At 61.3% G+C, this 10,916-nt stretch overlaps 1 protein-coding gene across 4 annotated transcripts; it reads right to left on the reverse strand.

Moving 5' to 3' along the window:
• Positions 1 to 1,063: 1,063 nt before the first annotated feature.
• Positions 1,064 to 9,795, reverse strand: IRAK1 (interleukin 1 receptor associated kinase 1). Of its 4 annotated transcripts, XM_082610106.1 has the most exons (14): positions 9,552 to 9,789; positions 9,291 to 9,458; positions 9,020 to 9,151; positions 8,797 to 8,900; positions 8,457 to 8,645; positions 8,242 to 8,306; positions 7,922 to 8,036; positions 7,125 to 7,243; positions 6,475 to 6,682; positions 6,078 to 6,143; positions 4,610 to 4,846; positions 3,673 to 4,063; positions 3,034 to 3,177; positions 1,064 to 2,600 (listed from the first exon to the last, which is right to left on the reverse strand). In XM_082610106.1, the coding sequence occupies exons 1-14, from the start codon at positions 9,685 to 9,687 to the stop codon at positions 2,539 to 2,541; spliced, it is 2,136 nt and encodes a 711-aa protein (XP_082466232.1). In that variant the 5' UTR covers positions 9,688 to 9,789; the 3' UTR covers positions 1,064 to 2,538. The 4 variants fall into 4 exon arrangements, with proteins under 4 accessions (XP_082466232.1, XP_082466230.1, XP_082466229.1 ...); XM_082610104.1 differs by having other exon boundaries at positions 9,291 to 9,794; XM_082610103.1 differs by having other exon boundaries at positions 8,242 to 8,645; positions 9,552 to 9,793.
• Positions 9,796 to 10,916: the final 1,121 nt, after the last annotated feature.

Below are 10,916 nucleotides of genomic sequence, written 5' to 3' on the forward strand. Positions count from 1 at the left end.
TACCAATATTGGGGATGAAAGAGGGGCTATTGCTATAGATCCTACAGACATAAAAGGGTAAGGGGGAATTATTAAGTTTATACCAACTGAGATGAAATGGGCAAATTCCTTGAAAGACACAAGTTATGAAAACTGACCCATGAAGAAACAAAATCTGAAGGGCCTCATATCTAATTAAAGAAATTGAACTTATAATGAAAAACCTTCCCACAAAGAAAACCCCAGGTGCAGATGACTTCACTGGTGAATCCATCAAACATTTAAAGAAGTAATACTGGGGACTTCCCTGGTGGCACAGTGGCTAAGACTCTGAACTCCCAATGCAGGGGGCCCAGATTCGATCTCTGGTCAGGGAACTAGATCCCACATGCACGCCACAACTAAGGAGCCTGCCTGCTGCAACTAAGACTTGGTGCAACCAAATAAATAAATATTGAAAAAAAAAAGAAGTAACACGAAGGATACACAAGCCCTTTAAGAACACAGGAGGGGAAGGAGACACTTTCCAACTTATTTTATGAGGCCCTGACACCAAAACCAGATAAAGATATTAGCAGACAACTACAGATCAATACCCCTCATGAACACAGATGCAAAAATTCTCAAGAGATATTAGCAAATGGAATTCAGCAATATATAAAAGGATAACACATCATGACAAAATGCTGTTTTTATCTAACGAATACAAAGTTGGTTTAATATTGGAAAATCAATTTATGGGGTTTACCATGTTGACAAAGTACATCTATGACAATCCTATAGGTAGCATCATACTTAATGGTGAAAAGCCAACACTCTGCCCCCTAACATTGAGAACAAGGCAAGGATGTCCACTTTCACCGCTTCTATTCAACATTTAACCAGAGGCCCTAGCAAGTGTAACAAGGCAAGAAAAAGAAATGAGGGAATTCCCTGGCAGTCCAGTGGTTAGGACTCCGTGCTTTCACTGCCCTGGGCCCAGGTTCAATCCCTGGTCAGGGAACCACGATCCCGCAAGCTGCGAGGTGCAGCCAAATTAATTAATTAATTAGAAAAGAAAAAGAACTGAAAGGCATACAGAACGGAAAGGAAGAGGTGAGACTGTCTTTATTTGTAGATGAGATGATTGTGTGCATAAACTATCCCAAGGTATTCACAAAAAACTACTAGAGCTAAGGTGTGAATTAAACCCAAGGCCACAGAATGCAAAGCCAATATACAACACTCAGTTGTGTTTCTATACACTGTTAATGATCAACTAGAAAAGGAAATAAAAATACCATTTACAATAGCGTCAAAATCCATAAAATGGGGAAAATTTAACAACCTGTGAAAGTACTGCTGGGTAGTAGTGTTGTGGATCTGCCACCAGCATGGTGGCTTAACGGGAGTGGAAACAGGAACCTCCAGAGGATCTGGGGGTGGGAGGCTAGCGTCTGGGTCTGGACAGTCAAGAACACCGAGATGAAAAGCACTGGAAAAGCTCAAGGCTTTCAGCGCCACAAAGCCTACAAGTACAGCCAGAGGTCAAAGTGTAAGTTTTTATTACTCCAGGACAACTTGGACTTCACCAATGCCTAGCTTCGTGGGGCATGTAGTGTGACTCATGACTGCAGACACAAAATCATTCGAAGCCTGTGCTACAGCCCTGGGCTACTTTCAAAGACATTCAGTTACACGAATGCTGACTTGCTTCTAAAAATGTGAGTCCCGTTTTCATTTTCCTTCCTCTCTGTCTTGCTCCCAACTTCCTGCTGTCTTGGGGCTTCTCACTGTCTGGGTAACACAAGGCTTGGGCCTAGCCAAACCTGGGGTAGTGGCCCCTGTCACAAGCAGTGCCCGGGCCTGAGGCTGAGCCTGAGCCTGTGGCCTCTGGAGCCCGACCTGGCTCGGTGGCCTGTTAGGCTGGCTCCCGGCTCCCGGGGGAAGCCTGCGGACGCTGGCCTGACGGGAGGCGCTGCTGCACTCGCTGGGGCCTCTCAGAACTCCTGCTTCTAGTTAGTGCACTGAACCACGGGACAGCCACACCTCACTTTCCCCTTCCTAATTACAAGCAGCTGGGAGGACCCCTGGCCTCGTTGGCTCCTGTCATCAGAGTGGCTGCTTTTCCCCAGGGCTTCAGCAAGGTCTGAAAAGAAGGGCTAAGGGCTGCTGCTGTAGGCCTGGGCTGCAGAAGCCCCGCCCAACTCTCAGGGGAGCTGGCGCCCCGCTAGTCCCACTGGACCACTCACCTCTCCTCCTTGGCCTGTGTAGCCAGCAGCCTTCAGACCTGCCCTCCTCCCCGCCACCGGCCCCTCCAACGACATCGGCTTTCCTCTCCCGCGAATGCTGGCCTGAAGGCAGGCTGTTGAGATGTCCTGCCCTACTGACAGCCAGCAGCAGCCGGCCAGGGGGGCCCTGAGCCCTGCCTGTGCCCACGCCCCAAGAGCAGCAGGGCCACCACCTGCCCTCCTCCGTGAGGATGGAGCCCCCAAGGCTGCCGAGGGTTTGCGAGCTGTGAGAACTTCCAACCATGAGAACTTTGACTTCCGGGTTTAGGGATCTGACCAGGCGGACAGTTCAGCTCTGAAACTCTTCACTCTCTTCGGGCCCCTGCCTGTTCTGGTGCTCCAGGCCCAAGTCTGCAGAGGGGGGAAGAAATGCCAGTCAGTTAGCAAACAGGGGGAGGCGCTCGAGGGCTGGCCTGCGCTTCCCCCTTGCTCCCGGGGTGCTCTCTGGAATTAGAGATGCTTGTTCCTAAGCAGCACTTCTTCGAGCAGCACCTGGAATGGAACGTGGCTGCGGGGGCTGCCTGTATTCTGGGAGCACGGGGGCTGCTGGCACCCCCAGGCTCAGGGAAGGTGCGTGTCGTCAGGAGGAGAGTGAGCTGGGACAGGGCTGTACCCAGAATACACGATGTCCCAAAGGAGGCGTGGGGGCCGGCAGGGCTCCCGGCCACCGTTCAACGGGGTGACGGGCTGGGGGAGCGGGGGCCCCATCTGGGCCCCATCAGAACGAAGGTTCCGAGTTGCCCAGAGGCCAGCCGCCCGGCCGCAGAACATGGTCCTGGGGTACCTGGGAGGGAGCTAGATGACAGCAGCTGCAGGCTGTCTAGGACCCCATCCTCGTACAAGGCCAGCTTCTGCAGCATCTTCTGTCGCGCCGGGTTGATGACAATCTGGGGGGGCAGTGACGACGTGGAGCCGCCCAGGAGCGGTTCTGGGGTGGAGAGAGGGCCCCCTGAGCCACAGGGGCCGACGGCCCTGGAACTCCCTGCTGACACTTCTGGCCCCATGAGCCTTCCCTGTCCCCAGACCAGCTCCCTGCCCTTCGGAAGGACAGAGGTCCTCAGCGCTCTGAGAGCGGGGCCTGGAAGGGGCCATGCTAGGGCCCTGGCTAGCTGCCGGGCCGGGAGCCCGGTCCTGGACTGGGCCTTCCTTGCCCCCGGCTTTCGGGGAGCAAGGTCCTGGCCTCTCCTCAGCCAACTGGGGCCGCGGTCTGGGGAGATGAGACGGCACAGGACCGTCCTCTGTGGGCCTTTCCAAGGTCGGGTGGGGGGCCTCCCCAAGACAGTGGCCTGGAACTTGCTAAGGACACAGGGAGCTTAACGGTAGGCCCCAGTTCTCTCCTCCCAGAAGGCTGGGGGTGGGGAACAGGGGGACTGCCACCAAAGGAGGCCGCTGGTCCCTCCTCTGGGCATGTGTCCCCAGGTACCTTCCACAGCTGTGGGCTGGAGCCCCGGGCCGCTCCCCCAGCTCGACTCTCGGGTGGCATCCACTTGAGTACAGCCAGCCTGCCCGAGGTGTGCTGGGCCCGGGGGGCAGCTCGGGGTCAGGTGCCAGGAACGCAGGGCGGTGGACAGGCCGGACACGCTCTCGTCACTCTCCACGGGCTGGTTGGCGCCTTTCTGCAGCCGCTCTGCAGCCTGGGCCAGGGCTCCCGAGGGCGCCGCCAGGGGCTGCCATGGGCTGGCACCGCTCAGGGTACTGCCAGTGGTGGACACGTAGGAGTTCTCCTGAGGGGAAGGGGGGCTGCGGCTGGCGGCCTCTGGCTCCAGAGACGGCCCTGCCACTGCCGCCTGCAGCTTCTCCAGCTTCTGGTACACCTGCGAGGAGGGAGAGGGGCTCTCAGGGTGAGTGGCCCAGGCTTGGCCACGCAGACCAGTCACGGTCCTCACAGAAGGTGGTCAAACTGCACAGCGGCTCCGGGTCAGGGATGAAGAAGAGTTGTAGCCACCAAAGCTAAGGATTTAGAATGGCTTCTGTCTGTCTTCTAGGAAGCGAACCAACCTCGCTGCCCTGATGCCCTCAAATGGGGCTTCTTCCTCTTCTGAGAGAGAAAGAGGTGGGTGATAGGGAGGGGACTCAAAAAGGTAGATGCAGTGGCACAGCACACCCAGAAGGGGGCGCAGTAAAAGCCTCTCGCCTCCCTCTGTGTACCAGGCGGGGTTCAGTGGAGCTCTGGCCACTCCTAGCAGAAGCACAGGCAGGCAAGGAACATTTGGAGACTTCTTCCAGAAAGAGGGCTGTGAGGTGCTGTGTTTGGCTCCCTACACGGCAGTGCCAGGAATGTGGCATTTCCAGCAGGCCACGGTTCCCCACGGGTGGCTGGCATCTCAGCTGCTTCCCTTCCCCCTGCCTCACAGGACTACCTGGGTCATGGGGGGTCTCCTCTTGGCCCGGCGGTGCAGGCAGCAGCAAGCCAGCTGGCCCAGGGACAGGCCTAGCTCTGGTGGGCACGGCCCGGGCCTGGGGTCCAAGTGCTTCTTGTAGATCTGGGTGGCGATTGGGGCGGCCCAGGTGTCTGCAGCCAGACCTGCTTGGAGTGTGGTCTGGGTGCTTTTCAGGGCCAAACCAGCCTCCTCGGCTTCCTCTTCAACCAGGTCTTTCTGCGGGACACGTAACGTGAGTGTGGTCACCGGGGGCCATGCCTTCTGCTGCGAACCCCAGACCCTCATCGCTGGTGCCCAGTGCTGCCCCAGGCCCCAGGGATCCAGCTACACACACGGCACCTGGGGCCGCTTTCACAGAGCTGACTTCCTGGGAGGGGAGAGACGCCGACATGCCTCTTAAGCAATGGAAACTGCGGCAGGGAGGCCCACGGGGGTTTCAACTGGGGCCCAAGCAAGTCACACTTCAGCGGGGATCTAAAAGGATGAACTAGCCAGAGAGGGCGGAGCCGAGGTGGGTGGGAACAGGACCAGAGGCCACCTTGAGTTCTGAGAGGCGAAGGACTGGGAGGAAAGACTGGGGTTGGTGGGCGGGGGGGGGGGGGGGTTGGCCTTTCAGGCAGAGGGAAAGGCTCTTACAAAGGCCCTGGGGCAGGCATCGGGGAGCCGGCCCGAGTCTGGAGGACAGAGAGAGGGCTGGGGGAGGGCAGGTAAAGGGGCTTCCACAGCCTCCTCACGGTCACGAAAGATCGCTTTGGCTGCGGCACAGAGAACCAGCGGGCAGGCCCCTGAGGAGTGTGGTGCGCTGCTCCAAGGCGGTGCTGACACCGGGCGGAGCGGCCCACGTGGAGGAGGTCTCCTGGTTGGCTGCCCGGCTCTGGCACAAACCCACCAAGACCCGGCAACGGACAGAAATAGCCCCAAGCTCGGAGCAGAAGGCCAGGAAACACAGCAGCTTGTAAAGCGCGAAGCACATGCGCCGACTGAGCGGAGACCGAGCGGAGACGGGCCTGGCGAGGAGCTGGGCTCCTGGCTCCAGGTCAGGCCCCAGGCAGCTTGGACCTGCTCCACAGCACCCGGGAGGGCTTCTCAGCGGCGGCCCCATTCTCTGCCACAGCCTCTCCCGTCCCCACGCGCCCACCCTGTTCTGTTTTCCACTGTGGCTGGCGCCCTCCTTGCCCGCCCCCAGCCCAGGCGGGGTCTGGAAAGGCCCACGGCATCCAAGAGGACAGACAGGTTTCTCCTCGGCAAGGTAAATGAAGCCGTCTGGGGCCCTGCCTATTTTCAAGCATGAGTCAGCAGCGGCAGAGGCTGGCTCTGGTGGGGCACTGCGTTCCAGATCATTCTGCCCTCCGGGTCTACACCTGTCGACCGACCAGAGCAGCACCTCCCGGCCTCCCTCTCTTCCTCCCCGCCCGCCTTTCTCCCTGCCCTGCCTCGGGAGGCTCACCAGATACTTGGTCTGGGCACCATGCATCCTCACAGCCCTCTGGCCGGCCAGGGTCTCCAGCACCACCTGGAGGGAGGACAGGCTGGAGGGCGAGGCAGGCAGGACCACTGGTTGGGGGGTGCACGGTGGACAGGGAGGCCGAGCCCAAAGAGGGGCTGCTGGGCGTGGACCGGAGCTGACAGGGGCACATCCCTTAGACAGGCACACGTGGACCGACTCCCAGCAGGGACAGAGCCGCAGCCGTGGGACTAAAGCTCTGGCAGTTTGGAGGGCCCACTTGAAACAAAAGAATTCAAAACTACAAACGTGAAACGAGGTGCGGGACCGAGGAAGTGGCCCGCGCCGGGGAGGGCGGGGCCCTGGAGCTGAAGCTTCATCAGAGGGCCCAGTGGCTCACCACGCCGAAACTGAAGGTGTCGGTCTCCACGGCCAGCCTCCCCGTCTTGACGTACTCCTCGGGCAGGTACGCCAGGGTGCCACGCACAGTCTGAGTCCGGGCCACAGTGCTGCTCCGGCTGGGGTTGGCGCCTGCAAACCGGCTGAGACGGGCCAGGCCAAAGTCTCCCAGTTTGGGCATCAGTCTCTCATCCAGAAGGACGTTGGAACTTGGGGAGGGAAGAGAGTGGTGTGGGCCCGGCCTTGGCCCTGGCCCACTCTGTGACCCCCCCACCTGCCTGGTCCTGACAAAATCAGACTGCAGACAGTGGCTGGTGCGCCTGAGCGTTCCAGCCACCTGGGGCTCCGAGCACGTGGCCCCCAGAGCACCCTCACACAGTTCAGCCCCTGTTCATCAGTGGGGCCCGTCGTTGGCCTCTGCTTCCACACCTGTCCCACGCCGGGTACTCAGTGACCCAGAGTCCCCAGCCCTGACATCCCCGACCTGAGTCTCGAGTGGGAGAGGGTAGGCCTACTCTCATGGGGGGCGCTCAGGGCAAGGCTTCTTGGGCTCCCTGCTGGCGGAAGGTTTGGAAGCATCACCCCTTGCCCGTAGGCTATGTTCCTGCCGCTCTGAGAGGCCCCGAGGGACTGGCTGTGCCCCCTCCTCACCTCTTGACATCTCCGTGGATGAGGCTGGGGCTGTCTTGATGTAAAAACTGAATTGCCCGGGCCGTGCCCAGAAGGATGTCCAGTCGCTGAGGCCAGGAGAGAGGGGGCCAGGCCTGGGTCTGGAAGGGCAGAAGGAGCAAAGGGGCGGAGGGGAGGCTGCGGGCCACTGTTCTTTGCCCCCCATCCTTCCCTCCACCTGTCACCGAGGGGTCTGGACAAGCAGTTGACTCTCTGGGCCTCAGTTTCCCCTTCTGGAAAACGAAGAGCAAAGTCTCCAGGAGCTACTTCAGGAGAGGGTGGAGACTAAGCTCCTGCGGTGCTCCCTCTGCACAGCGCACGGGGCTGGGATCATGCCCTGGGGACCCCTCACAGGCTCTGGCAGTCCTGGCTCTGGGGTGATCAGGATGTTGTCGGAGGCTCTCTCCCCGCCTCCCCGCACACAGCACGCTTATCCTGAGCCCTTCAGCGTGAGGTTAGAGATGCTCCTGCCCTGTGTTCAGTTAGCCCTTGCGTCTTGTGGGTGCCTCCCTAGATGGGGCCCCGGTGCTGTCCATCACCTCCTTCCCTCAGGGCAATGCTGACGCGACCCTTCCACTACCCTGCTTGCAAAGGGGAGAAGCCCGAGTCAAGCTACTCCGAGTCCAGAAACCCCTTTCAGAGGCACCACAAGCCAGGCTTCTGGGCATGCGGGAGCAGCAGGGAGGGGCCCCGCTCGCAGAGGCCGAGAGCCCAGGCCCCGTGTCCTGCTCTGCCCGGGTGCCAAGTGTGATGCAATGTGCCAGGCTAGGTAAGGCTACCTGGACGTGGAGGCGGTCTTCCAGGGAGCCGTTGGGCAGGAAGCCATAGACAAGGCAGTAGAAGCCACTCTGAGCACAGTAGCCAGCAAAGTCCACGATGTTTGGGTGACGAAACCTGCTTGAAAAAGTGGGGTCTGAGCACTTTGGCCCCCAGCATCCACCACGCCTTCCATCTGACCATCGTGGGGACAGTCCCTGCCGTTTCCTCAGCTAGCCTGAGCCTGGCAGGCTTTGGGAGACCAAGGGAGCCAGATCCCGTGACACACGGTCCCGGCGGGCCTCTCCCGCTGCCCGCACCAGGAGGGACACCACAGGCTCACCGTGACAGCTGCTCCACTTCGGTCTGAAAGCTCTGCTTCACCGTGGTCCACTCCAGGTCTGCCTCCTGTTTTGGGCCCAGAACAAGCAAGGGGCGGGGGCCTTGGACTGGGAAATCAGAGGGCTGAAGGAGCCGTGTGGGGTAGTGGGGGGAGGACCAGAAAAGTGAGGGTCGGCTAACAGCCTTCCAGAGCCTTTGCCTGGACGCTACACACACCTCCTTTAGCCTCTTCACAGCATATACCGTGTTCCTCATCACAGCCCGGTACACACACCCAAAGCCGCCCTCCCCGATCTTCAGCTCCTCTGAGAAGTCGTGGGTGCCCTGGCAAATCTCATGGAGGGGCCAGCAGAACGAAGAGGAGTGGGTCCCCTGCAGGACGGACACTGGGCTCTCTGGGCTCCGCTGTGGGAAGAGACCCCAGATCAGGCGAGGCCCCGCCTCCTCCCCTCTGCCTAGCCCACCCCTGCTGGGCTGGCTAGGGCTCCCCAGTGTATCAAAGGCTGCCTTCTCACCGCTTGTTTCAAACCTCTGGGTGGAGGCAGGACCCACCTACCTTGACACAGGAAGGGGCTGGCGATGGCCGTGGTGGCTGGAGGGCAGCAGGGCTTGGGACAGGGCCGAGCTCAGGGTCAGAATGAGTCTGGGAGCCTGGAAAAGCTTCATAAAGACACCAGTGAGAGGCAGGCAGAGACCAGTGGCCGGATCTACAGCCGTGGCCAGTGTCAAGGGGCTCCTTTCCTCAGGTTCATCAGGCCAACCCCCGGGAGACGCCTTACCTGGGGAGAGGAGGGTGGAGGCCGACGAGTGCAACTTCTGGGGGCTGGGGGCCGCGGCCTCAGAAGGTGCAGAGATGCTGTCAGGCCTCGGGGTGGTGGCGCTGGGGGGCAGAAGGGGGGCGGGAGGGTGCCCTGGGAAGCAGAGGAAGGAAAGGGCTGTTAGGCCCAGGCGAGGGGGGGGGAGGAGCTCCAGGGGAGGCCCTGGGCGGCCCCTCTCCCGAGGTCCTGGGGGTTCTGGGGGGTCCCGGGGGCTCCGGGGCCGCGCGCTCACATGCCGTGATGATGTCCCGCGCGCGGAGCAGCTGCAGGTGCGTGAGGATGCGCACGAGGTCGGCCACGCGGGCGTTGCGGTTGATCCAGGGCCACAGGACGCTGGCCGTGCGCTGCCCGGAGCGCTCGCATAGCCGCAGCTCGGTCTGGTCGCGTACGATCAGGGCGGCTGCGGGGCGTGGGTGCGTCAGGCCGGGGCGTCCGGCCCCCGCGCGCCCCCCGCCCCGCCCCGCCCCGCCCCCGCCGGACCGCCACCACTCACCGAACTGGCACCAGTCGGCGGGCTCCAGGGCGTCCATCACTTTGTAGAAGCGGCACATGACCCAGGGCGGCACCTCGTACAGGAAGTGCTGAGCGCCGGGGACCGCGGGGTCTCCCGGGCCCGGCCCCCCGGCCATGGCCGCCGCCGCCGCCGCCGCCGCCGCCGGGCCGGGGCCTCTCGGGGCCGCGGCGGGCGCGAGCCTCGGCCGGCCGAGTCCGCGAACACTGACTCACTTCCCCTTTAAGCCGGCCTCGTGCGTCGCCCGGCGGGGCGGAAGGGGCGGTGCCCGGGCCCTCCGCCAGGTCGCCCGCCGCCGCCGCCGCCGTCACGAGCCCCGGCCACACGGGGGCGCCGCGCGCGGTCACTCCCAGCGGAGGCAGCGCCCCGGGGCCCGGCGAGGAGGGCGGGGCGGGCTGCCGGGAGGAGGAGCCGTCTGAGCAGGGCCCCGAGGGCTGGAGGAGAGCGGTTCTCGGCCCGGGGGACGACGGGCACGGCGAAGGCGTTCCAGAAAGGCTAGAAGCGGGCCTTGTGAGAGACGCTGGGAGGTCCTCTTCAGAAGTTTCGGTTTCATGCGGGAGGCTGTGGAGAGTGGTCAAGAGATCCAGATGGGACAGGGTCAGATGGTGTCACACAAAGGCTCCCCGGCTGGCTCCCCTCAGCTGGCCGTGAGGCTGGGTGCAGGAAGAACGGTCTGGAAGCTCAGAGCATCTCCACCCACCTCCTGGGACCTGGATCCCATCTTTTCCGCTCCTTCAGGAACCTGCTCCAGCGATTGTTAGGTCTTTGCAGTATCTGCCATCTTTCCTTCTTCGCTGGCTCCTTCCCACTAGCACATAAAACGTGTTTACATGTCTTAGAAACAGGCCTTCAGCTCTGGCTGTCCCTCCTCTCTCTTGTCACACGTGAGGATGGCAGGCTCCGGCTGCTCCCACTCTCTTTTCTGAAGCAGTCACCAGGCACCAAGCTCCGTCCCCGGCCTGACGTCTCCCCACCTTCGTCCCACCAGGCTCTGCAGCCGCTGACTTCTCTGGACTCTCTGTTCCCTACCCTGCTGCAGCAGCCACCATTTTCCTGTCACCCCCCTGAACTTCTCTGGAGTCCGTCTCTTCCCCACAGGCCCACTGCCCTCTACTACCTCCTACCTAGCTGAACCTAGATCAACTGGCTTCCCAGAGGCTTCCCTGCCTCATCTCTGCCTGAGGGGTCTTCCTTAGGGACAAATCACTCCACACCGACTTCCTGCTTAAGACCGTCCCTCGGTTCCCAAAGCCCGCCGATGGGATCCCGGCTTTTCCGCACGGCCTCCACCGTTGTCACAATGGGGCCCCTTCCTGCCCACCTCTGTCTGGCTCTTTGCACACACCA

This window comes from Mesoplodon mirus (assembly GCF_964341445.2).
Source record: "Mesoplodon mirus genome assembly, chromosome: X".
NCBI lineage: Eukaryota > Metazoa > Chordata > Mammalia > Artiodactyla > Ziphiidae > Mesoplodon > Mesoplodon mirus.

Bases quoted from the DNA above. Each gene is read 5' to 3' on its own strand.
- IRAK1 (XM_082610103.1), bottom strand. From the start codon at position 9,687: ATGGCCGGGGGGCCGGGCCCGGGAGACCCCGCGGTCCCCGGCGCTCAG. The intron at 6,683-7,124 runs GTGAGGAGGGGG...TCCCTCCCCAAG, and splicing joins ATCCACGGAGATGTCAAGAG to TTCCAACGTCCTTCTGGATG. The intron at 4,064-4,609 runs GTAGTCCTGTGA...CCCTCCTCGCAG, and splicing joins GGAGACCCCCCATGACCCAG to GTGTACCAGAAGCTGGAGAA.